This window comes from Ambystoma mexicanum, chromosome 10, assembly GCF_040938575.1.
Source record: "Ambystoma mexicanum isolate Mex_15411 chromosome 10, UKY_AmexF1_1, whole genome shotgun sequence".
Lineage (NCBI taxonomy): Eukaryota > Metazoa > Chordata > Amphibia > Caudata > Ambystomatidae > Ambystoma > Ambystoma mexicanum.
Window position 1 is genome coordinate 1,157,297,292 of NC_090932.1, and position 25,471 is coordinate 1,157,322,762.

The following is a 25,471-nucleotide window of genomic DNA, read 5'->3' on the forward strand; positions in this document are numbered from 1 at the left end:
GCAGTCATGACAAACAGGGTCAGTGGATTTCGTCAATTTACCTAGAGCAGCCAAAATCCTCGCAGAGGCCCTGCTTGTGGGACAGTAACACTTAAAAAAAAATTATTGCATGGAATGGGCAAAGAACATTTTGAAAATCATACCGCAGTAGTCCACCAGCTCTATCCTAATGCAGACATAATTAGTACTTAAGCGGATCAGACCTGCTCAACAAAGGTTCCTAAAGGCCCATCTGTATACACCATATTGGCAGCAAGCTCCCATGTAAGCCCCCTCAAACAGAACGAGATAAGATAGGTCTCCCGATTTTATTTAATTAGCAAAAAACATGTTTATTTTATTATTTTAACAATTTGCTGCCTCAGAGTAAAAAGGTCTCCTGACGGTTAAAAAAAAGTGGTTAAATTTGCATAGAAAGGAAAGAAAAGTATGGATAAAATGACACAGGACCGACTTATCTCAGGAATACGATACTTAAGATGAAAACGGGAGTGGAGAATTTCATAGGACACCATATACTCCCAATCAACCTACCGAAGGTTCAGGCAAGGCTTCAAACGTTTCTTGTACACTACTAGAGTTGCTGTAGTGTAGAGCTTCGACATGTGGCATCATAGGGGGACTGCAAGACAGTGAAGGATAACTGAACCGCATGCCAGTAAATATGGAGAGCAGAACAGGAACCACTGGAGGTCAGTACAGATACTCTAGATGTGGCTGGGGGGCCGAATAACATACACAAGGACTACAGAGTGCCAGCACGTGACATCCAAGGGGCACTTTGTTAAGTTTGAAAAGGTATCCACAGGACACCCATAAAAGCAGGAGCAGTTAAAGCACACATACAAGATTAGTCGCCATAATCCTTGTAAAGATCAACAAGTCTTCAGATTGTAACAGTCCGAGATTAGTCAACCCTGAGATTCAAGTGCCAAAAGTCACAATTTGAGAAGCTTAAAATCCACAAGAGGGGGAAAAAAATTACACTGCACATCTGTATTTTTAGAGGATCTGGTCGGTGAACAGAGCTGTACAGAGCTATTTCATCGCGAGTTCAATGAGATTTTGCTCTGTTGTCCATTAAAGTCCCTCTTCAGGATCACTTGTTCGCAAAGGACTGCTCTCCGCTTCTTGAGCCATTGATATCATAGCGGCACACCCTGCTCCTTGTGCCGCAATGTCCCTGGGTTGCTACTCTCTTGAAATTGCATGTCAGTCTCCCTGCGTGACAAGAACATCCGACAGATCCTCAACACCGGTCAGCTTCAAGTTCTGGCAAGGGAGAAATAAAAGGAAAATTAGTTATTTTGCTAATCCACCCTTGTCATATTAACGTTTGTCCTGGGAACACGGTGCTTTGGTGGGGCTTGGAGCAAACAGAGGGCCTAGAATTACAGGGCATGTGTTGACATTTGCGTAGAAAAAAATATGTCTAGTCAGTACGGTTTACAATCCATAAAATAATCACTCAGATGAGCAGAAACTACTTGCCAGTAACAATGGTTTTTGCAGCAATGTTTTATATATTGTATTGCTGTACAAAATCACTCCGTTTTTGACTGTTTGGACAATTACGTGTAGAGTGTGAAATAACATGCAAGGCATACAAGCTAATGGACATGTCCATCGAACGCCTTTCTAAAACCCAACACGCTTGATTTAACAGCATCTTATAGACACCAATCAAGAACAACCTAGAGGTGCTCCCTCCTCTCATCACATCACATAATGTATAAGTTATTTATATGCCAAATGCAGCATGCTGTTTTGTGGACACTTCATATGGCACACTGCAGAACCGGGAACAAGCCCTCTTAAAGAAATGATGCCTCTTTAGAGATGAAAAGGCTCCAGTTCAACACACATTTTAACTTCAGAATAAGGATGAGGCCAGGCATACGGCCAGGGGGGTCGATGACGGGCATTTTAGAAGGAGGGAGAGCAAGAATTAAGACCATTGGGATAACCACGTAGGTAGGTTTTTCTACTCATCAATCTTTGCCCTTCCTCTTTCATAAGTCGTTGAGAAACAGGCTGCAAAAGCACTGTTACGGTAACAGCATATTCTAGTAAAAATGAAATTGATGCCCCTTTAAGATAAAAGGAACTTTCTGTATGGAAAGTAACCTCATCTATGCCAACCATTTGGAAGGGTAGTTCTAGAAGAGCACAAGAGCTCAGGGTCCTGATTGGATCGTCAATAAAATGATGAAGGAACACCCGAAACAATAGGCCAGGTTGTTGGATTTAATATTTCAAGAAATCCGGAAGCAAAAAAAACAGATCCCGAGGTCTTGGAAGACTGCCTAAATAATCCCGATCTTTAAAAAGTGAGCAGAAGCTACTAACTACAGGCCCATAGCCCTCCTTGACGTCATGCGGAAAGTATATGGAACAAGTTACTTACATGTAACTGTTCTCCAGCATGGGTCTGGCATGGATTCACATGCTCATGAATATTCCCTGTCGTCAGGCTGGTAATCCTCGGTAAAGAAAAATCAGTATCAGTTTCGTTTCTGATCCGTCTTTCTTAGTAGTAACCAATCACTGGTCTCTGGGTCATACTGCCCCCAGCCAATGACTGCCCTCTCCCTAAGCCCCGCCACTGGCAGCCATCCTCAGATTTGGTAGCACGTAAAGTGGCAGTATGACCAAGTGAAGAGCCGCAGAGGGGTAGGAGGGAGGGTTCGCATGTGAATCCATGCCACCTATGCTGGAGAACAACAGTTACAGGTAAGTAACTTGTTCCTTCTCCAGCCTGGGGTCTGGCATGGATTCACATGCTCATGAATACAAGAATATATAGCAGTACACACATGCACAACCATGGTAGGTGGCAAAGGCTCAACATTAAGCATTACATAACTCAATTTTAAGCAACTCTTACCTCCTCACCAGGCCCACCTTCAGGCGAACAGGTTGCGCAGCACTGCTTGGCCGACTCTTGACTCCTCCCTGGAATCCCGGTCGACGCAGTAATCTCGTGAAGATGTGCGTCAACCTCCACGTAGCAGCCCTGCAGATGTCCAGCAGGGGCACACCAGACAGGAACGCTGCAGTAGCAGCGATCGCTTTGGTAGAATGGGCTCTCGGACGGCCGTGTAACGGTCGGTTTGCCAACTGATGACAGTGCATGATGCAGCGGAGAGTCATCTGGAAATAGAAGCCTTCGAGAGAGCCTTCCCTTGGTTCACAGGTCCAAAGTTCAAACAGCTGTGATGTCTTCCGAAAACTCTTTGTTCGGTCCACGTAGACCTTCAGAGCTCTAGCTACATCCAGCGAGTGCAAAGTCCTCTCGGCCGGCGACGAAGGCAAGACCGACGGCACCTTGGGCATGAAGGAGGGGTGCGTCCTCAGCACCACCCTCGTCTTGTGGAAAGTCAAGTAGGGAGGCTTGCAGGATAGGGCCTGAATCTCTCCCACACGTCGTGCAGAGGCGATTGCCACAAGGAACGCTGTCTTCCACGACAGGAAATTCAACGGAGCCGAATGCAAAGGCTCGAATGGCGGGCCCATGAGCCTGGTCAGCACCACGTTGAGCTCCCACGCCGGGGCTGGAGCCTTCACCGGCAGGAACGATCAGAACAGTCCTTTCATAAACTCCTTCACCCGGAGATGAGACCACAGGGATGACCGTCCTGCAGTTCTGGTGTATCGGGAAATCACCGCCAGATGTATCTTGATGGAAGCATGAGCTTGGCCAGCGACAGTAAGTACGGTAGCACTTGAGGGGCTGTAATCCGTAGAGGGTTAATCTTCTGTGCACGGCACCAGACAGAGAACCTCTTCCACTTGTGTCCGTAGCACTTGAGGACGCCCTGGCCTTTGCAAGAACCTCTCTGCGCTCCGCCGGGATATCATACCCTCCAAACTAGTGCTGCAGGAGCCAGGCCTGCAAATTCAGCGACTCCGGGTCGTGATGAAGGATGGCGCCTCCTTCCCTGGAGAGAAGATCTGTGTCAGTCGACAGTTTGACTGATGGGGACGCTGACAAGTCCAGAAGGTCCGGGAACCAGATCTGCCTCGGCCACGCCGGTGCAACGAGGATCATCCTGCACCGGGACCTCTTGAGCTAGTTGACGAGTCGCAGTAGCAACGGCAACAGAGGGAACGCATACAGGAACAAGCCATCCCAGGGGAACGAGAAAGCATCGCCCATGCTCCTCTGCTGGGGAAACTTGCTGGCGAACCTCTGGCACTTAGAGTTCGTCGCCGTCACGAACAGGTCAATCTGGGCTTTGCCCCATCGTTGAGTCAATCCACTTGATACTGCCGCAGTTCCCACTCGCGGCACGAGCGCAGCTCCCTGCTGAGCGAGTCAGCGATTGTGTTTGTCCCTGCCAGATGAAAGGGTACCAGAAACATCCCCTGGGCAACGGCCCAGTGCCACAGATATTGGGCTTCCTTGGACAGGGCTGGGGATCTTGTTCCTCCCTGCTTCCGGATGTAGAACATCGTGATGGTGTTGTCGGTGAAGATCCTCACCACCTTGCCCTTGAGGGACGGGAGAAAATACCTGAGGGCCCAGAACACCACTCGGAGCACCAGTATGTTGATGTGGAGCGTCCTCTCCTCCGGGAGCCAGAGGCCTCTTGCGTGAAGATCTCTGGTGTGCGCTCCCCACCCCTCCAGGGAGGCATCCGTCGTCACTGTCACCTGGTGTGCTGGGGTCTAAAAGTCTGTGCACGCCGCGAGATGTGCGCGGGTGCCCCACCATCAAATCGCTTGACGGAATACCTCGCTGAGCGAGATCTTGCCCTCGAAGCTGCCAGACGCTTGCATCCAACGGGCGTCGAGGAACTCCTGCAGAGGGCGCATCCGAAGCCTGCACAGGCGCACTAGGTAGATGCAGGAGGACATCATCCCGAGAAGGGACTTGATGGACCTCACCCTGGCCACGTCTGTGGCCAGCAGACGCTGCATCTTGCCCAGGATGGCCTTCTTCCTTTCCTCCGACGGTGAGGCCAATCGCGTTACTGTATCGAGCCTGGCTCCCAGAAACAGTGCGACCTGCCACGGAGCCAGGTGGGATTTGGGGAAGTTGATGGAGAATCCCAGGTCCGTGAGCAGCCGGGCGGTTCTCCGCTGTGTGCTCGACGGCGAGCTCCCTTGTTCTTGCTCGGATGAGCCAATCGTCCAAGTAGGGATAGACGTGGATCCCCTTCAGGCGCAGCTGCGCCGCCACTAGCGCTAGGCACTTGGTGAATACCCTGGGCGCCAAATTCAATCCGAGTGGGAGGGCCTTGAACTGGTAGTGCCGTCCCTGGACCACGAACCTGAGAAAATGTCAGTGTCCTTTTACTATGGGGAGGTGAAAGTACACATCCTCCAAATCCAACGACGATAGCACGTGCTGGAGGGTGACCATCTGGAACTTCTGATGTATCTGTTTAGTCGATGCAGGTCCAGGATGGGACGCCATCCTCCTGTCTTCTTTCTGACGAAGAAGTATCTTGAGTATACTCAAGAGCACCGGAGCCTCTTTGGGACGAGCTTGATGGCTCCTTTCTTGAGCATCACCCTTAAGGCTAACAGTAGTTGAGGGATGCGGTTTTCCTTCCTGGCCACGGGAGGAAATCGGGGGCACTTCTTTAGAAACTCCAGAGTGTGCCCGTGGGCCAGGGCATCCAGCACCCAACGGTCGGTGGAGATGGACTCCCGCACGCTGATGAACTTCGTCGCCTGGCCTCCCACTGGGGTGCTTCGGTGGGGGCCCGACGCAATGGCCGGTTCAGTCTTGCTTGGAAGCAGCCTTGCCGCCTTGGCCTCCCTGGCGATGAAGGCGAGATTCACCTGACTTGCCCTGTCCCCTGTAGGCTTCTTGCGCCGAGGAGCGGGCTGCCTGACGGTACATCGAGGAGCCGCCGCCGAATCCTTTGGAGGCACCTTGCTTGCCTCTGGAGTTCCGAAAGGCTGGCCATCGTTGCTGCAGAACTCCCAAGGCCCGAGCCGTCTCCGTGTCGGCTTTGATGGCCTGCAGTGACTCATCCACTGTCTTTCCAAACAGATTGTTCCCGTCGAAGGGCATGTCCAAGACCTTGGCTTGCACGTCCTGGCGGAAATCCATTGCCTTGAGCCACCCCCGCCGTCGAAGGCAAACGCTGTTGCCCAACTGGCGGAAACCGGTGTCGGCAATGTCCGTGGCTACCGTTATGGCGTGGTCTGACGCCACCTCACCTTCCTGCAAGATCGCCAGGGCTTCCTACCGGACGGCAAGAGGGCAGAAGTCCAATAGGGGGGCGATCTGGTACCACGACTCCCTGTCGTAGCGAGCCAATATCGCTAGGGCGTTGGCCGCCTTAATAGTCGACGCGATGACTCGTCGTCCCATGGCGTCCAGTTTCTTTCCCTCGCCATCCGGTGGGGAAGTTGAAGATGAAGCCGATGCCCCCCACCCCCTGCCTTTCTTCTTGGCCGCTGCCGAGAAGACCGAATCCGGGGTTGGCTGTGCCCTCAGACAACGGGGCGGCGTCGGGGACCTGGTACTTCTTCTCGTACCGGTCCCTCTTGGCAGGCATCATGGACGGGTTCTTCAGAAGGGCAAGTCCCTCGTCGCAGATGTCATCCAGCAGCGATACCGCGAGGACTGTCTTCCTCTTGGCCTCGCGCCGTTGGTAGAGGAAGCCTTCCTTCTTCTGTTCCTCGGGGCAGAGCTGGAAAAGCTTGGATGCCCTGGCAATCATGGCGTGGAAGAAGCCAATTTCGTCGGGCAGGAGGCCCGAGGAATCGGTGATGGGAGATCTGTCCCGTCGTCACCACAGTCATCCGTCCCTGTCGTGGCCGTATCCGTTCCCGTGTCATCCCCGGGGACAGGGGACGGGGACAAAGGCTGAGAGGGTTGCAAGGGCTGAAAAGGCGGGGCCAGATGAATCCTTGTTTGGGGGGGGGGCTTCCTGAAGGGCCCGGTTCTGGGTCGTCCATCGGGGGCAGAGGCAACCTCGTCCTCATCTCCGTGCATAAGGATTGGATTGCCATCAAAATGGCTGCCGAGTTGTCCTGCGGCTCAGGATGCGACGAGCACGATGGTTTCTCCACTGGAACTTCGTCGGCCCCACCCTCGTTCACGTCGTCTTCGTCGGGATCTCTCCTGTGGGACCGGACCTCCTCAATGTTCTTGTCGGGGCCCTCCAAGACTTCAACCAGCTCCTCCTCGGACGCTGTGTCCGTAATGGCCACCGCCCCCCCTCTTTTTCCACCGGGGTCTTCACGATGGGCTGAAAAGAGGATACCCTCCGTGGTGGCAGGGAAACTCTAGGCCCCAAGGTCGCCTCCACTAGGGGAGCCTCCACAGGCAGCGCCAGGGCCGTAGTGACTTCCTCAATAGAGACCTTAGCCGGACGAATCAAGGGCCTTCACCACCTTGAGCGTACTTGCGGCCTTCAGCTTGGGGGGGGGGGGGGTCACCGCCGTGCTCCCCCTCGGCTGACTCCCTTGAGATCGACCGGGACCTCTCCAGAAGCTTACCAGAGTTCTCGGATTTCCTCTTCCCAGAGCCAGAGCGTTGGCTCGTGGTTGATGGCGCCGGTGAGGATGCGCCTTGCCTGGCAGCCGAGGAGCCCGACCAGTCGGCCCTCCCGGTGCCCGCGGACTCGCAGTACTTTGCCTTCTGTTGGGCCCCCATCGCCGAGGCGCCCTCACAGGACTTAGGTGAGGAGAAGAAGAAGTCCGAGCGGTCTGATGGGCTCTTGCCCTCCAGCCAGTTGGCGAGACAGGTCCGACAATCCCTCATAGTCCGGTCCGCCATGTTCATGCAAAACGCACAGTCCTTCTCCACGTGCGTTTTGTCCTCGTGGAGGCAGTAGAGCTCGTCCTCCTTGAACACATTCTGTAGGTTGCATCCAGGACAGTTCCTGAACCGATTGCCGGGAGTCGAGCTTCCCTTCTCCTGGGCCATGTTCCTCTCGTCTGCGAGGTAGGCCTCAGAAAACTTCTGGAATCCTCCAAGAACCGTAACTCGACGAAAACTTCACCCTTGAGAGGCGTAGAAAAATCCGAAACGGGTCCCCGTTGATCAGAAGTAGAAATGGTGGAGCTTGAGGCTCGATTTAACTGAAAAATGAGATAAATCTCTTTGAAAACGTGCAAAACGCAGTAAAAGATCGAGAACTATAGCACGAGGACTCCCAACGCTTGAACGTGTGGTAAAAATCTGAGGATGGCTGCCAGGGGCGGGGCTTAGGGAGAGGGCAATCATTGGCTGGGGGCAGTATGACCCAGAGACCAGTGATTGGTTACTACTAAGAAAGACAGATCGGTAAAGAACGAAATCAGTATCAGTTTAGATTCGGAGGATTCCCAGCCTGACGGGGAATATTCATGAGCATGTGAATCCATGCCAGACCTCATGCTGGAGAAGCCTCCTTACTGCTGAAAAGAATGATCAAATGGCTGGAACTTAATGCTTTACAGGACCAATTTCAAGGAGGATTTGTAAAGGGCCTAGGTAACGCCTCGCCAGCATTTATCTCTATGCTGAAAGCTAAAACCCGGATATCCAACAACAAAATCCATCTGGCCTGCGTAGACTTCACAAAGGCTCTTAATAGCTTTAACAGACCGTCTGTGGAACAAACGGAGGGAGAAAAACTGCCCAGGAGATTTACTTGATCAAATAAAAGCCCTCTGCTCGAACACCTCCATCAGAGTGCGTCTTACAACAGGGGCCAATTAAGTGAAGAAATACAAACCTTTTGAGGAGTAAAGCAAAGATGTGCTTTGGCTCCAGACCTGTGTAATTTGTAAATCTCAGACTTGGGCAAGCACATAGCTTCAATCCTCTGCTTCTCCCCTAAATTGGGTAATAGGATCATATTCCATTTACTCCATGCTGACGATCTGGTCCTCTTGGACTTCACAGAAATAGGCTTGCAACGTCAGCTAACATGTTTGCAGAACTACACCGTGAGGAACTATTTAGAGATCAACATTAAAAAAAAAAACGAATACTGACCCTGAAAAAGGGCCGGGAAGGAATCAGGAAAAAAATTCGAATGGTACCTGAATAAAGAAGATATAATGAAGGTCCAAGTCATTCAGTACCTGGGAATAATAATGATGATGATCTCTAGTAGGGTGGAATCGGAAGCAGTGGAATCATTAGCCATGAAGGTCAGAATTGACGAGTCCAACACTGATCATAAAAAGAAAGTACTGTACATTTTCCATGACAGTGATCAATGAATTCTACAGAGCAAAGGTCATTCCAACTCAAACTTATGGTTCTGATGCACTTTCCAACCTGCCATCGAAATGGTGGCCTTGCATGGAAGGCCGTTTCTGGAAAAAACGGCTAGGGCTGCCACCTTCAATCCCCATCCAGTTGATAAAGAACTAGCACTAAAATCACTCTTAAAAATCACTCTGTACAATGGAAGATATCGCTGTATGCAAAATGTTTGACAGTTCCTGCAGCCCCCATAATTAAAGCTATTCAGCCGGAACTCCTCACGAGATCCAATCCGTTAATTAATGCCTGGGAATAAGACTGCATTGCATTAAAAGAGGCTTTGGAAAGTCAAAAAGATGACTTGCTGGCATCAGTTAAAAAGAAATTAAGATCGACTGACTGGATAACAACAATTGATGAAGTCTCCCAGCTAACCCTGTATCAAGAGCTGGCAGCAGAAATGAGGGAAAGGGGATTCCCATACATAATCAAATGCCCAGACCCTGGGGTTTGGGGATCCTTTGAGTATCAGTTTTAATCTTTGCCAAACCGGGGAAATTATTTCAATACAGGATCCTACTCTAGTGAAGACTCCTACATGTCGATTCTGCTCGGAGAAGGATGGGAAAGAAGCACCTTTTTACGGCCTGCCCTTTTTTCTCTCAGAACAAATGACATGGTTCTTTGGTTGCTTTCTGGCTAAATTAAGAACAAACAACAGACACATGGTGGTCACATCTGTTAAGTGGGGCCCAAATCTCAAGAACGACAGCTACGGTTGCATTCTATAAGACTATCCTGGAAAAAGAGCTTGCCAAGAAAGCAATGGAGCCATAGTCATAAGTCGGACTATTTGGACCTGATCTTGACGTTTGTGGAAGTTTAAGCAAAGATGGTAGTTTCATGATCTATACATATGGACAGGACATGGTTTTGCCTTGCTAAAAGTTTCTGTAAACTAAACAGCAATAATTAAAAAAAAATAAAACTTTTAAATTTTTTTATTTTAATGTAACATCAGTTTGATACAAAAGAAAGAAAACACTAAGGTACAGTTCATCACAAAGGTCTAAAAAAATCTCAGACTCTCGTGCCAATCACTGTGTTGTTTATCCTCAAAGCGTCCATGAAATTTATAGTTGCACAGGTTAATTGAGTATTGAAACCTCCAATCAGATAGCACCACCAAGCATCCATGTTTCCCGAAAAGGGAGCAAAATGTGACAGGTGTAGGGATCTCTGAGCTCTACTTGCATCACATTCAATAATTAGGTGCCGCACGGATTCGGTTGCTTGACTGCATAATCGACATGAGGCATCCTGTACAAGTGGATCACGCCTCAGTACTTGTGTCTCTTTGGTTTTATAGAGATTGAGCCGTAAACGTAGAAACATGCTCCTGTGGTAACTGGAAGGAAATCTATCCTACTTTGGCAGGGCATCGAGTTTATTTACGGCGCATCCAAGATCTAGGGAAGAAGCCAGATTGTTTCGATTTTCATCGTTTGTTATCCAATTTTGTTGACAAATTTTCTTTTTTGCAATCTGCAGACGCATCATTACTGTCTCAGGAGACACATCAGTGTTATGTAATACAAGATGTAACTTTTCTCTCCACTCATTCAATAAAAAGGCATTAGGATGCTCAGAGACTGTGTGCATTATTTCATATGGTTTCGCTTGATGGTTCCAATCGCATTTTCCTAAATGCGGAGATTGATTTCCACAGAACCGATCCATAGAGCGACTCAATACACAGTTCGTATCGTATTGCAGCAACTGAAGAGTTATTCGGCAGTCTTAGCACTTTACGCCAGAATTTCCCTTCAAGCTTGTTCCACACGTCTTGTGGGATATTCCAGCCTGATTAGCTCCCAAAGGTTATCGCGAGCACCACCTTTTGAAGGTAAAATGTTAGAATTGGCTTAAAGGAAAACTTTAACCCTGTAGTGCAAACATTTGCATCCAGGCCAATAGATCTTGCGTCCAGTCCCACTCACGAATAGAATTGTTGAACAGAACACCTAGGTATCTGATGCTATTCGATATCTCAAGGTGTTCTCCATTATCTTCCACTGGAAATTCCTTGACCTTTCTTGCGTTCCTTGGCCAACGACCATGATCTTAGACTTTTTGGAGTTTATTCGTAGATCATTTTGCAAGCAATAGTCTTTAAATGCCTTTAGCAGTCGCTGTAGACCAATTGGAGTAGAGTCCATGAGCACGATGTCGTCTGCGTAGATGACCCAACTTATTTTCTGCCCGTTTACTGCCGGGGGGGGGGGGACCCTTAGGTCTTTTAAAGCCAGTGGTAAATCTGAGATGAAGAATTTAAATAATTGCGCTGCGAGGGGACAACCTTGCTTCACACCTCTATTTGTATGAATTTCATCTGATAAATCGCCTTGCTCATTTAACCTTACTCTAATGGACGTCTTAGAGTGAAGAGCAATCAGGGGCGCCAACAGATCACTTGGACAGTTCCAGTCATTTAGTTTTTTCCATAAAAGGTTGCGGTTTATGCTGTCAAATGTCTGGCTCAAGTCTATGAAGGCAATGTATAACTCTCTCTTCCGCATCAGGGAATCTAATTTTAAGCAGTTTAGAAGGACCAGATTTAACTCAACTCCGACTCCTTTGGTAAATCCTGTTTGGCGAGGATCAACCACGGCGACCTCATTCGCCCAAAGTGCCAGGTGTTTTTGAAGAAAAGAGCCAAAGACCTTGCCAATTGTATTCAAAAGGGCAATAGTTGTTAGGATCGTCCCGATTACCCTTTTTGAATATTGGCACCACCACCGCCCTTAGCCACGAATCCGGTAGGCCTTTTTCAGTTGCAATTCTAATAAAATAAAATAAAAAGAACTAAAGTTCAACTACTAAGAACACTGATTTGGGCATACGAGAAAAAGACCCAATCTAAATATTAAAGGTGTTCTCCAATGGAAAGGTGAGCAAAAACAAACTCAAAATGCCAGCTCATTCATAAGGAACAAGTTACTTTCCTGTAACTGTTCTCCAGCATGGGTCTGGCATGGATTCACATGCTCATGAATATTCCCAGTCATCAGGCTGGGAATCCTCGGTAAAGAAAAAATCAGTATCAGTTTTGTTTGTGATCTGTCTTTCTTAGTAGTAACCAATCACTGATCTCTGGGTCATACTGCCCCCAGCCAATGACTGCCCTCTCCCTAAGCCCCGCCTCTGGCAGCCATCCTCAGATTTGGTAGCACGCAAAGTGGCAGTATGACCAAGTGAAGAGCAGCAGAGGGTTAGGCAGGAGGGTTCGCATGTGAATCCATGCCAGACCCATGCTGGAGAACAACAGTTACAGGTAAGTAACTTGTTCCTTCTCCAGCATGGGGTCTGGCATGGATTCACATGCTCATGAATAAAAGAATACATAGCAGTACACATGCACAACCACGGGAGGTGGCAAAGGCTCAACATTAAGCATTACATCCAAAACTCAACATTAAGCAATTCTTACCTCCTCACCAGGCTCACCTTAGGCGAACAGGTTGAGCAGCACTGCTTGGCCGACCCTGGACTCCTCCCTGGAGTCCTGATCGACGCAGTAGAATCTTGTGAAGGTGTGCGTCGACCTTCCTCGTAGCAGCCCTGCAGATGTCCAGCAGGGGCACACCAGACAGGAACGCTGTGGTAGCAGCGATCGCTCTGGTCGAATGGGCTCTCGGACGGCCGGGCAGCGGTCGGTTTGCCAACTGGTGACAGTGCATGATGCAGCCGGAGAGCCATCTGGAAATGGAAGTCTTCGAGAGAGCCTTCCCTTGATTCACAGACCCAAAGTTCACAAACAGCTGTGACGTCTTCCGAAAACTCTTGGTGCGGTCCATATAGAACTTCAGCACTCTAGCTACATCCAGCGAGTGCAAAGTCCTCTCGGCCGGCGTCGAGGGCGACGGGAAGAAAACTGGTAACACTAAGGGCTCGTTGAGGTGGAAGTCAGACGGCACCTTGGGCATGAAGGAGGGGTGCGTCCTCAGCACCACCCTCGTGTCATGAAAAGTCAAGTATGGAGGCTTGCAAGATGGGGCCTGGATCTCTCCCACTCGTCGTGCGGAGGGGATGGCCACGAGGAACGCTGTCTTCCATGACAGGAACTTCAAAGGCGCCGAATGCATAAGCTCGAATGGGGCCCCCATGAGCCTGGTAAGCACTACATTAAGCTCCCACGCCAGGGCAGGAGCCTTCATCGGCGGAAACGATTGGAATAGTCCCTTCATAAATTCCTTCAAAATGGTGATGAGACCACAAGGACGCCCGTCCCGTAGTCCTGGTATATCGGGAGATGGGAGCCAGATGTATTTTGATGGAGGCGTGAGCCAGTCCAGCTTTGGCCAGCGACAGTAGGTACGGCAGTACTTGAGGGGCCGTAATCCGCAGAGGGTTAATCTTCTGTGCACGGCACCAGACAGAGAACCTCTTCCACTTATGACCGTAACACTTGAGAGTTGAGGACGCCCTGGCTTTTGCAAGAACCTCTCTGCAGTCAGCCGGGATATCGTACCCTCCAAACTCTAGTGCTGCAGGAGCCAGGCCTGCAAGTTCAGCGACTCCGGGTCGTGATGAAGAATGGTGCCTCCTTCTCTGGAGAGAAGACCCGCACCCGCCAGCAGCTTGACTGGTGGGTACGTTGACAAGTCCAGAAGGTCCGGGAACCAGATCTGCTTCGGACATGCCGGTGCGACGAGGATCATTCTGCACCTGGACTTCTTGAGTTGGTTGATGAGGCGGAGCAGCAACGGCAACTGAGGGAATGCGTATAGAAACAGGCCGTCCCAAGGGAACGAGAAAGCATCGCCCATGCTCCTCGGCTGCGGGAACCTGCTGGCGAACCTCTGGCACTTGGCGAAAAGGTGGATCCGGGGTTTGCCCCATCGTCGAAAGAGCCGATCCACCTGGTCCCGACGTAGTTCCCACTCGTGGCACGAGCGCAGCTCCCTGCTGAGTGAGTCAGTGATGGTGTTTTTTATTCCTGCCAAGTGGAAGGAAACCAGAAACATCCCCTGGGCGACAGCCCAGTGCCACAGATCCTGGGCCTCTTTGGATAGGGCTGGGGATCTGGTGCCTCCCTGCTTCCGTATGTAGAACATTGGTGGTGTTGTTGGTGAAGATCCTCACCACTTTGTCCTTGAAGGACGGAAGGAACGACTTGAGCGCCCAGAACACTGCTCGGAGCTCCAGAATGTTGATGTGGAGAGACCTCTCCACCGGGAGCCAAAGGCCTCTTGCGTGGAGATCTCCGGTGTGGGCCCCCCAACCCTCCAGAGAGGCGTCCATCGTCACCATCTCCTGAAACGCCAGGGTCTGAAAGTCCGTGCCTGTAGTGAGGTACGCACGGGTATCCCACCATAGGATCGCCCGACAGAACTCCTCGTCGAGAGGGATCCTGTCTTCGAAGCATCCCGTCACCTGAAACCAGCAGGCGTCGAGTAACTCCTGTAGCGGCCGCATCCGAAGTCTGCAAAGGGGTACAAGGTAGATGCATGAGGACATCATCCCAAGGAGGGACTTGATGGACCTCACCCTGGCCACATCCGTGGCTAGCAGGCACCACACCTTGCCACGGGAGGTGGCAAAGATCAACAGAAGCAATCTCTTACCTCCTCACCAGGCTCACCTTCAAGCGGACAGGTTGCGCAGCACTGTTTGGCCAACTCTGGACTCCTCCCTGGAATCCCGGTCGACGCAGAAGAATCTTGTGAAGGTGTGCATTGACCTCCACGTAGCAGTCTGGCAGATGTCCAGCAGGGGCACACCAGACAGGAACGCCGTTGTAGCAGGGATCACTCTGGTAGAATGGGCTCTCGGACGGCCAGGCATCGGTCAGCTTGCCAACCGGTGACAGTACGTGATATAGCCAGAGAGCCACCTGGAAATGGAAGCCTTGGACAAAGCCTTCCCATGTTTCACAAGACCAAAGTTCACAAAAATCTGAGAAGTTTTCAAGAAACTCTTTGTGCGGGCCACATAAAACCTCAGAGCTCTAGCCACACCCAGCGAGTGTAAAGTCCTTTCAGCCGGCGATGAAGGCGTCATAAAAAACACAGGCAATATCAAGTGCTCGTTGAGGTGAAATTCCGACGGCGCCTTGGGCATGAAGGAGGGGTGCGTGTGCAGCACCACCCTCGTCTTGTGGAAAGGCAAGTAAGGCTGCAAGACGAGTAGGTGAGATCCTTTCATGCAAACAGAGGTGATGGCCACGAGCAAAGCTGTCTTCCACGACAGAAACCTGAGCGGAGCTAAATGCATAGGTTCGAAATGGAGCCCCCATGAACCTAGTCACCACCACATTGAGCTCCCACTCCGGGGCCGTAGCCTTCACCGGCAGGAACGAGCGGAGCAGTCCCTTGATGAACTCCTTGACCAGATGTGCAACCACAGAGAAGACAGTCCCGGAGATCTGGTGTAGCGGGAGATAGCCGCCAGATGACTGGTGGAGGCATGAGCCAGCCCCGATTTAGCCAATGATGGTAGATACGGCAATACTCGAGGGGCCGTGTTCCTCAGAAGGTTAATCTTCTGTGAACGGCACCAAACAGTAAAACCCTTCCATTTGTGTCGGTAGCATTTTAAAGTAGATTACGCCCTGGCCTTGGCAAGAATCTCTTTGCAGTCCGCCGGAAGAATGCAGCCACTGAATTCGGACGCACAGGAGCCAAACCTTCGGGTTCAGCGACCCCTGGTCATGGTGCAGAATTGCACCTCCTTCCCTGGCAAGAATGTCCATGACAACTGCTAGCTTGACTCCAGGGGTCGCCAACATGCTGAGAAGGTCCGGGTACCAGATCTGCCTCGGCCACGCTGGTGCGACAAGGATCATCCTGCACCGGTACCGTCTGAGTTGACTGATGACTCGAAGTAACGGCAACGGAGGGAATGCATACAGAAAAAGGCCTTCCCAAGGGAATGAGAATGCATCCCCCATGCTCCCCGGCTGGGGGAATCTGCTGGCGAACCTCCGGCACTTGGAGTTCGTTGCCGCCGCAAACAGATCAATCTGGGGACTGCCCCATTTGAGGAAAAGGTTGTCCACTTGGTCCTGCCGAAGCTCCCACTTGTGGCAAGAGCGCAGCTCCCTGCTGAGAGTCGGCAATGGTGTTCTTTACTCCTGCCAGGTGAACGGGAATGAGGAACATCCCCTGGCCGACGGCCCAGTGCCATAAGTCCTGCGCCTCTTTGGAGAGCGCTGGGGATCTGGTGCCTCCCTGTTTCCAGAAGCAAAACATCATGGTGGTATTGTCTGTGACGACCCTCACCACCTTGCCCTTGAGGCACGGCAGGAACGACTTGAGGGCCCAAAACACCACCCTTAATTCCAGCACTTTGATGTGCAACATCTACTCTTCCAGCAGCCACAGGCCTCTGGCGTGAAGATGTCCTGTGTGGGCTCCTCATCCTTCCAGGGAAGCATCAGTCTTGACCGCGTCCTTGTACGGGGCCTCTGGAAATCTATGCCCCCAGCGATATTGGAGCGCACGCCCCACCACCCTATGGCTCGACGAAACTACTCGTCGAGAGCTATCCTGTCCTGGAAGCCTCCCGACACCTGGACCCAACGGGCGTCAAGGAACTACTGTAGAGGGCGCATCCGCAACCTGCAGAGCTGCATCAGGTGTATGCATGACATCATGCAGAGTACAGACTTGATGGTCCTCACTGTGGCGACCCTCAGTGCCAACAGCCGTTGCACTTTGCCTAGGATGGCCAATATCCTCTCCTCCGACGGGGACGCCAGGCAGGCCACTGTCTCGAGTCTGGATCCCAGGAACACCGCATCCTGCGATGGAGTCTAGCAGCACTTTGCATAATTCACAGAGAACTCCAGTTCCGTCAGAAGGTGGACCATCTTTGCTATGTGGTCGACAGAGACGTCCATTGACCCGGCTCGGATGAGCCAGTCGTCCAAGTAAGGGTACACATGGATCCCTTGCAGTCGTAGATGGGCTGCCACCAGCACCAGGCACTTGAAGACCCTGGGTGCAAACTTCAGTCCAAGGGAGGCATCACCAGTTCAAGGCTCTTCCCTTCGAACGAAGAAGCACAGAAACCTGTGGTGTCTTTTGTGGATAGGGACGTGGAAGTACACTTCCTCTAGGTCCGACGACGACAGAAAGTTTGTTTATTTATAGGGTGCCTGAAACCCTTAGGTAGCTGGGAGCACAGTATATCAAGAATACTTAAAGCATGGTTACAGGTTGCTTAGTTACGGTAGCTTAGTTACATACATTATATACAGTATATACATTATGTACATTCGTTTCGATGTAGGTATGGACAGGTACATAGGATCTTAGTGGCCACAGTTACACAATGACAGGAGAAGTCTCCTTCCTCCAGCTGGCCGAGCACGTGCTGCAGCGTGACCACAACAGAGTCTCCCTCCTCCAGCTGGCCGAGCACGTGCTGCAGCGTGACCACAACAGAGTCTCCCTCCTCCAGCTGGCCGAGCACGTACTGCAGCATGACCATCCTTAACTTATGGGACTTTATGTATTTGTTCAGTCGAAGTAGGTCAAGAATGGGCCTCCACCCCCCGGTCTTCTTTCGTACGAGGAAGTCCCTTTCTTTAACATGGTCTGAACCTCCAGCAGCAACTGATGGATGTGGTTTTCCTGCCAGGCCACAGGTGGTATTTGAGGGCACTTTGTTGGAACTCTAGTGCGTGTCCTTGGGCGAAAGCATCCAGCACAACAGTCGGTGGAGATTGTCAACAAAGTTCACCAGCCGGCCTCCCACTCGGGTGCACAGGTGGGGGCCCAACGTCCTGGCCGGTTCAATCTTGCTTGGAGGTCGAAGGGCGGCCTTGCGGTGTCTGACGACGATGGCCTCTGCCCCCAAAGGCCTTGGATCGACCCCTATTGGCTTCCTGGGTCGAGGAGCGGGAGGGATGGCGGTAAGAGGAGGAACCCCGGCCTTAATCCCTCAAAGACCGGCTAGACTTCCCCCTGAGAAACGAAAGGACAGCCTTCATCGTCGTAGCGTGCCTAGGGCACGTGCCGTCTCCGTGTCAGTCTTGATGGCCTGGAGGGATTCATCCACACCCTTCCCGAACAGGTTGTCCCTGTGAAAGGGCATGTCCAAAACCCTTGTCTTGACCTCCTGCCTAAAGTTGGTGGCCAGCCACGAAGGCAGACGCAGTTTCTCATCTGGCGGAACCCCGTGTCCACGATGTCCATGGCCACCGTGATCCGACACCACCTCGCCTATTTGAAGGACCTCCAAAGCCTCTCAACGCGTGTCGGGGAGGCGATGGGTGGCATGAAGGCGTGAGATACCCCCTCCTCTTGGCTAGCAGTTCCCTCAGTGTCATTGGGGTGCCCAGAACTGGTGCCGCGGGTGGAGGGGTCATTGGCATCCTCCTCTGGATCTCCGACACCAACATGTGGAGGGTCAAAAGGATGTCCAGTGGCACTGGGTCCAAGGGCCTCGTCTTGGGGCCCTTCGCCAACACAGAAGGTATTTGTATTTAGTTTATTTATAAAGCGGAGCCAGGCCCGGGGGCATAAGGGCGCGTAAATGAGGAGCTAGTTACAAAGGAGCAATTAAATGAGTTACGTTACAGTTACAATTACAATTACAGGAAGGTTACAGTTACATAAATGTGCAATCACAACAATACAGTAAGCCAAGTTCCACAATAGTTACAGGTAGGAGCTGGCATAGTAAGCAAGTGCATATACCAAGTGATTGGCCATGTCCAATAGGTTAAGGTTTAAGCTGTCAAGAGTCCATGTTATGGAGCCAACACTTCGTGCTATGTTTGAATCGGTTAAAGGAGAGTTCCGGGACTTTTTTTTTTATTGTCCCTACGGTTCGGCCATGTGTTTTTAAGCATAACTCGGTAGATCGTAGAAAACTTTCCTATGGACCTTACCCGACTTTTCGTCCATTAACGCACTCGAAATCAGCCGCCATTTTCTGATAATCCTATCACTTGCCGCATCGCCCTGGCTCACCTGCTTTTGCGGCACTAAATCAAATCCCCCGCCCCTGAGCCTGACATCAGCAGACGCGTACCGCCCATTTCCCAACGCCAAAGCACGTTTCGTGTCAACAATCGCTGCGCCTCAGCTAATGAAGTGTCGCCATGGAAATGGCAGGACGCCTCTTTCCTCAATAAGTATAAACACACCGTTTCACAACACACAGCAGCAGATTTTCGATTCCATTACTCTCTCTGTGTTACTTTGAGTATTCTGTGACTCGTTTCTGTGCTCTGGTCAGCTACCTTCGCCGCTTCTAGGCCTTGTGAACACCTGTACCATCTCTGTAAATTATTTTACTTTCTTTACCACACAATGGCTACAATAATGCCGTATATGTACGAGCCCGAGTAAACCGAGGAAGAACTACTGGAAAGGCAAGCACGCGAAAACGATGGGGATTCGGACGGCAGTTGGGAGGACCAGTCAACGGATGAAGAGCCTGGACCATGTCGCATGGACGGCGTCTCCACCTGGTGCACGTGCAATCGGTGCGAGCTAATGCCAACTGAGGAGGAGAACTGCTGCTGCCGTGAAAATTCCGGGTGCTTGGCCTACATTTCGGAAGGCGAGCCAAGTCCGCAATGCATCACCGAGCTGCCAGAGTTCAGGGAAGCCTGCCTCTCACGGACCGTGTTGAGGATGATGATGGTGCTTATGCACGAACTTTGCGGCACTGTTCATCCGCGTAATCCGAGTAACGAGTAAGTATACTCTGGTTGTGATGTCAGTGATGCCACTACTATTTCATGGTCGTCTCCCACATATAAAACTACATCTACATATCATTCGAATGTATGTAAATTGGTTCCATGTTGTGCATTTTCTAGATAGAATTTTTTTCAAAGCAGAATGACATTTTTTACCTGAATCGACAGTGATAAGAAAGTTGTCATTTTAATACAGTTTGCATCTTTCATTTTCACAGGTGGTACAGGCTGGTGGCCTATCGTTGCTTCACTTGGTGGCTTCACGGGAGGCTCGGACGCCGCGTTCGGAGAGTAATACCTGCCTGTGCGGTACTTGCCATTAGACAACATTTCCCCAGCGACAGTGGACAATACCGCAGATTTTCCCGGGATGTGCTGCAACCGCAACTTTACAATGTGTAATGTTTATTATTTATGTTCAATTGAAATTAAGATCTAAAATAAAACCCAACATATATTTTAACAATGGTTGTTTTGATTTTTTAAATGAATCTAGTGTGTCTCCATTGAATAGTCTTCCTGTGCCTTGTCTTGTCACACCACATGTCTCCGGCCAGCATCCTCCCTCACGCTGGCCGCCCACCTTCAATCCACATAACCGTTGAACCCATATGCAGCAGACATACATATGTTATTTTGCGGGTTGGCATCAAGCCTAGGCATCCAGGGTCTCCAGGGTGAACTGCACCCATATATTCTCCTGGGACGGTGAGGTATTTATAAACTCACCCCCCTGCCTTCCATGTACTAGATCCTGCAGCCTGCCTCTTACATGCAGTTAGATGGCCTCTCCTTGGTGAGGCCCTGCGGCAAACGAGTCTTGTCTGCACGACCACCGCCCCAATCCACCCCCCGCCCTATCAAAGGCAGTTCGCACCGGGGTACTTGTGCTGGCAAGTGGAGCTGTCAGGGAGCGATAAAGGCCAAGAGGTGCCAAAGACCATGTACACTTCAAAGTGGTCTATAGCGCATGGGTTGTTGTTCCCATGTCTACCTCCAGATCCCGTGTCTCCTGCCAAGCATCCCCCTCACGCTGGACGGCCCCCTGCAATCCACATAAGTGTGTCTCCATTCACGAGTCTTCCTGTGTCTTGTCTGCACGACCACCGCCCCAATCCACCCCCCGCCCTATCAAAGGCAGTTCGCACCGGGGTACTTGCGCTGGCAAGTGGAGCTGTCAGGGAGCGATAAAGGCCAAGAGGTGCCAAAGACCATGTACACTTCAAAGTGGTCTATAGCGCATGGGTTGTTGTTCCCATGTCTACCTCCAGACCCCGTGTCTCCTGCCAAGCATCCCCCTCACGCTGGACGGCCCCCTGCAATCCACATAAGTGTGTCTCCATTCACGAGTCTTCCTGTGTCTTGTCTGCACGACCACCGCCCCAATCCACCCCCCCGCCCTATCAAAGGCAGTTCGCACCGGGGTACTTGCGCTGGCAAGTGGAGCTGTCAGGGAGCGATAAAGGCCAAGAGGTGCCAAAGACCATGTACACTTCAAAGTGGTCTATAGCGCATGGGTTGTTGTTCCCATGTCTACCGCCAGACCCCGTGTCTCCTGCCAAGCATCCCCCCTCACGCTGGACGCGATTCATACACGTCATTCATTCACAAACACACCCCTGTTTCGAATTCTTTATAACCCACTTCATATTTATAATGAGAACTTCTTTGCACTTTGCTAGTCAACCCGTGAAGGTGCTGGTTATCTGCTCTTCGTCTCTGTGAACTTCCGTGACCACTTCGAGGAAACTCGTCAGTTTGCAACCTGTGAACTGCTCCCTGTTCTTCGACAAGAAACTACTCTGATCCCCGCATCTAACTGTTTGCTCGTCAAGGTAAGGCCATGTACCATACTCATTTTGCGTCCAATTTCTTTTCGTTCAAGACAGTACATGCAAGGAACTAGTCATATGTTCTGAGTTTAGTCAAATTATTTTTCTATTTTTTTAAAGTTATTCAAATACTTATCCGCATGTGAATAACGTGTATAGTTCCAAGAACCAAAACATACCTTGCATTGAACCTTTTATGTGTCATTTAATTTTTTAACACATTGGTATTCATAGAGAATTGTTGATCTTTACTTTTCAGAACTTTCCACAATGCCTGCCTGTTCCATTGGCGGTTGCCCTTCGAAGACCCATAATAAATCTGAAGGTACTATAATGCATGTTTTCCCTAAGACAATAGATCAGATAAGAGAATGGGTCCGATATTGCGGATATCCACCCTCTGAGCTTGAAAGTAGAGTCCGAGAAGTCTTTGCGGACAAGAGGGGTGATCGATACCGCATCTGCAGCAGGCACTTTACCTCTGACATGTACTCCACATCATTGCTAATAAAGAAGAACACACCGCGAGCGAGGCGAAAATTGCTCTCCACCGCTATTCCCACTCTATTCGTCCACATCCCTCCACTGGTGAGTCAAGTTTACGTATTTATCTCTCGGCCTTGCGGTAGTGTGTAGCATTAGCTAACAATAATTTTCCCATTTATGTATCCACTCAATATGAAGGCGGAAGATTCTCCATCCGTGTCGTTATTGCAGTCATCAGCCACTTCAAGCGCCTATCGGGTAATCTTACTTAGCTATTCTGCCATTGACTTGTTTTAGGCATGTAAATCAACAGTTTTAATTTATCGTGTAATTATTTTACCTAATGGTACACCCTTGTACTCGTCCTCTAGTCTTTGTTTTGAGTTATAATTATTGTTATCCAAAATAATTCAAGTACTGTCTTTCAGGGAGATGCTGAGGAGTCCAACGTATTGACGACTACCGTTGATGTCACTCAGATGCTCGAGGTACGTTTCAGGACAGTTCCATCGATGGAGATCATCAGATCTTGCATTCTTGTAGCGTGATTGTTACACACAATGTTTCTTTCGTTTTTAGCCATTGATATGTCCTTCTGTCGTCGCCCTCGTATGTGTCTTTTTTCAATATTGTGTTCATTACTAATGAAAGTCCTATGTTTCAGGGAGTCGATGGAGCATTAGTCCAAGAAGAAGGGGGAGCGTGCAGTTACGGGTCGGCGCAACAGCTTGCAGAAGTGTGCACCGCAGTTACATCGTCCCTTGATGTTCTTATGCATTTCGAGGTATGGATACTGACAGCTCGATCAAGCGAGATCATATGACGTGATTACATCCGCTATACTTCCTTCTTTATTAACGCAAGTACTATGTTTCAGGGAGATGACGGAGCTTCTTCTACAAGAACATCACCCCTAGTAGTTGATGCAGATTTCTGGGTGGTGACACTTCCAACGATCGAGCAAATCGAATCATATTTAGATATCCATTATTTATTTTAGACAACTGATCATTTGTGCAGGTCTATTTAGATGAGCCGTTGACGCCTGCACAAACTTTATGTTCTTTTTATCAAAATAGAAAACCATACTAATGCAATTACTGTGTTTCAGGGAGTCACTGAAGCATCATCTTCAATAATATCATCAATGGAAGTCTATGAGGAGCCCAAGGTATGGATCTTGACAGTTCCATCTAACTAGATCAACAATGCGTGAATAATTGTCGTTTGAATGTTCTACACAAAGCGTTCATTCGTGTTTTGCTATTGAGATGTACATGGGTATTGGTCCCCAAGTACATTTTGTGTTTTCGATATTATTATACATACTAATGAAAGTTCTATGTTTCAGGGAGTCGATGGAGCGTCAGTGCGTGATGGATGTGCTTATCAGGAAAACATAGTCGTTGCAGCGCAAGAGGAAGTGGAGACATATACACACGAGTCGGAGCAACAGCGTCCTGATGTTGAAGTTCGAGGCAAGAAAGTTTCAAAGAAAAGAAAGCAAAAGAAGGTTAGTGTCCTGGTCACTATATTATGTTGTTTTTCACTGTTAATAGTTCAATACTGTAAGTTGTGTTTAAACTGAACACCCCTTTTCCAATCTGTCCTCTAGTTGCGAGTGGGTGTACGAACTAGATCTACACAGACAGTGAAGCGAACGAGAGATGTTGCTTGTCAAACCTTTTGGCAGGGACTTGAGACTGGAGAAGCATCGTGCCAATGGGAAGAATATGAAGTGATTGACAACGGAGCTATACCACCACCAGCCATTGATAGTGAATGTCCTCCTGGTAGTTCGGATGCAGTCGGAGATCAATTCACAGAATCCACACCCGCAAAAACTAAGACCGCGAGAAAGTTGAAGAAATTGTTTTATTCACCCATCGCCGGAGAAGGAACAGATGTTGCAATGGAAGAGAATGAAGTAGGCGACAATGAAACACCATCAATATCACTGAACATAGCGGAAGACGATATCAGAGATTCTACCTTTCATGTGAGTGACATGTCCTCAACGTTACAGGCCGAACCAGCTGGGATGCAGAGTGACAGTATAAGGAAAGAGGCCAAATTCATTGTATTCGATAGTTGTTTGATTGATATTATTATTCGGATGAAATGTGGGCATTTGGTTGGTGGGGAAGTATGTGGGGAGCCATTGATTAATGTGACTCGTGCAATTCGAGGCACTAACCTTAAAATACATGCCACCTGTACAAAATATCATCCTTTCACATGGTCTGCACAACCTATGCTGGGACAACTGCCAGCAGGCAATCTACTTTGTGCAGCGGCTGCACTTTTTAGTGGTTCAAGTTTTAAAAAATTAGAGTCTTTCTTTCAGTTTGTGGGAATCCATTTCATTGCGAAAACTCAGTTCTACAAATACCAAACCGATTATCTATTTCCAGCCATTAGCGAAGCTTGGAGAATGGAAAAAATGTCTATTGATAGTACATTCGCGGGCAAACGGTTCAGGCTAGCCGGTGATGGACAGTGCGACAGCCCAGGATTTTCAGCCAAGTACTGCACCTACCACTTTCAGGACATGGAAAGTAAGAAAATTGCGAGTTCGGTGGTCGTGCAGGTGTCACAAAGTACATCCTCAGTGGCCATGGAGAAAGTTGGCTTTGTAGCATCATTGCAAGAACTACAATCGCGGGGAATGGTGATCGACCTGATAGCCACGGACAGACACGTTTCAATTGCCAAGACAATGAGAGAACAGTACAAAAATATAAATCACCAATTTGACGTTTGGCATCTTGCAAAAACAATCAATAAAAAAATGTCTGCTGCAGGTAAAAAAAAAGAAACGCAAGGTATTTCACAGTGGTCCAAGTCAATCAGCAACCATCTTTGGTGGAGCTCAAAAACATGTGGAGGGTCGTTGGAAATTCTACTGGAAAAATGGCGGTCAGTAATGCCACACTGTACAAACGTTCACCGATGGAACACGAACCAACATTTCCACAATTGTGAACATGGCCATTTGTCCACAGAGGAGGCACGGAAGAAGAAGTGGTTGATTCCTTCATCACCCACTCACAAAGCCATTGAAAAGATTGTATTTGATAAAACTATAACAAAAGCTTTGAGGGGACTCACGGAATTCTGCCACACAGGAGATTTGGAGGTGTTCCACAATATGTGCCTCAAGTACAGGCCAAAACGATTGCATTTTGGCATGGAGGGCATGATAAATCGGACTCTTTTAGCGGTCTTGGCACATAACCATAATGTTGGCCGTCAACAAAGTAGGAC

General features: G+C 49.7%; 1 protein-coding gene across 1 annotated transcript in view; it reads right to left on the reverse strand.

The window, feature by feature from the left end:
• Nucleotides 1–294: 294 nt before the first annotated feature.
• NCAPH (non-SMC condensin I complex subunit H) overlaps nucleotides 295–25,471 on the reverse strand; it is a 742,114-nt gene continuing 716,937 nt past the window's right edge. The window contains exon 18 of the mRNA XM_069619088.1: nucleotides 295–1,272. Within this exon, the coding sequence (XP_069475189.1) occupies nucleotides 1,213–1,272 (60 nt within the window). The 3' untranslated portion in view covers nucleotides 295–1,212. The remainder of the gene's footprint in view (nucleotides 1,273–25,471) is intronic.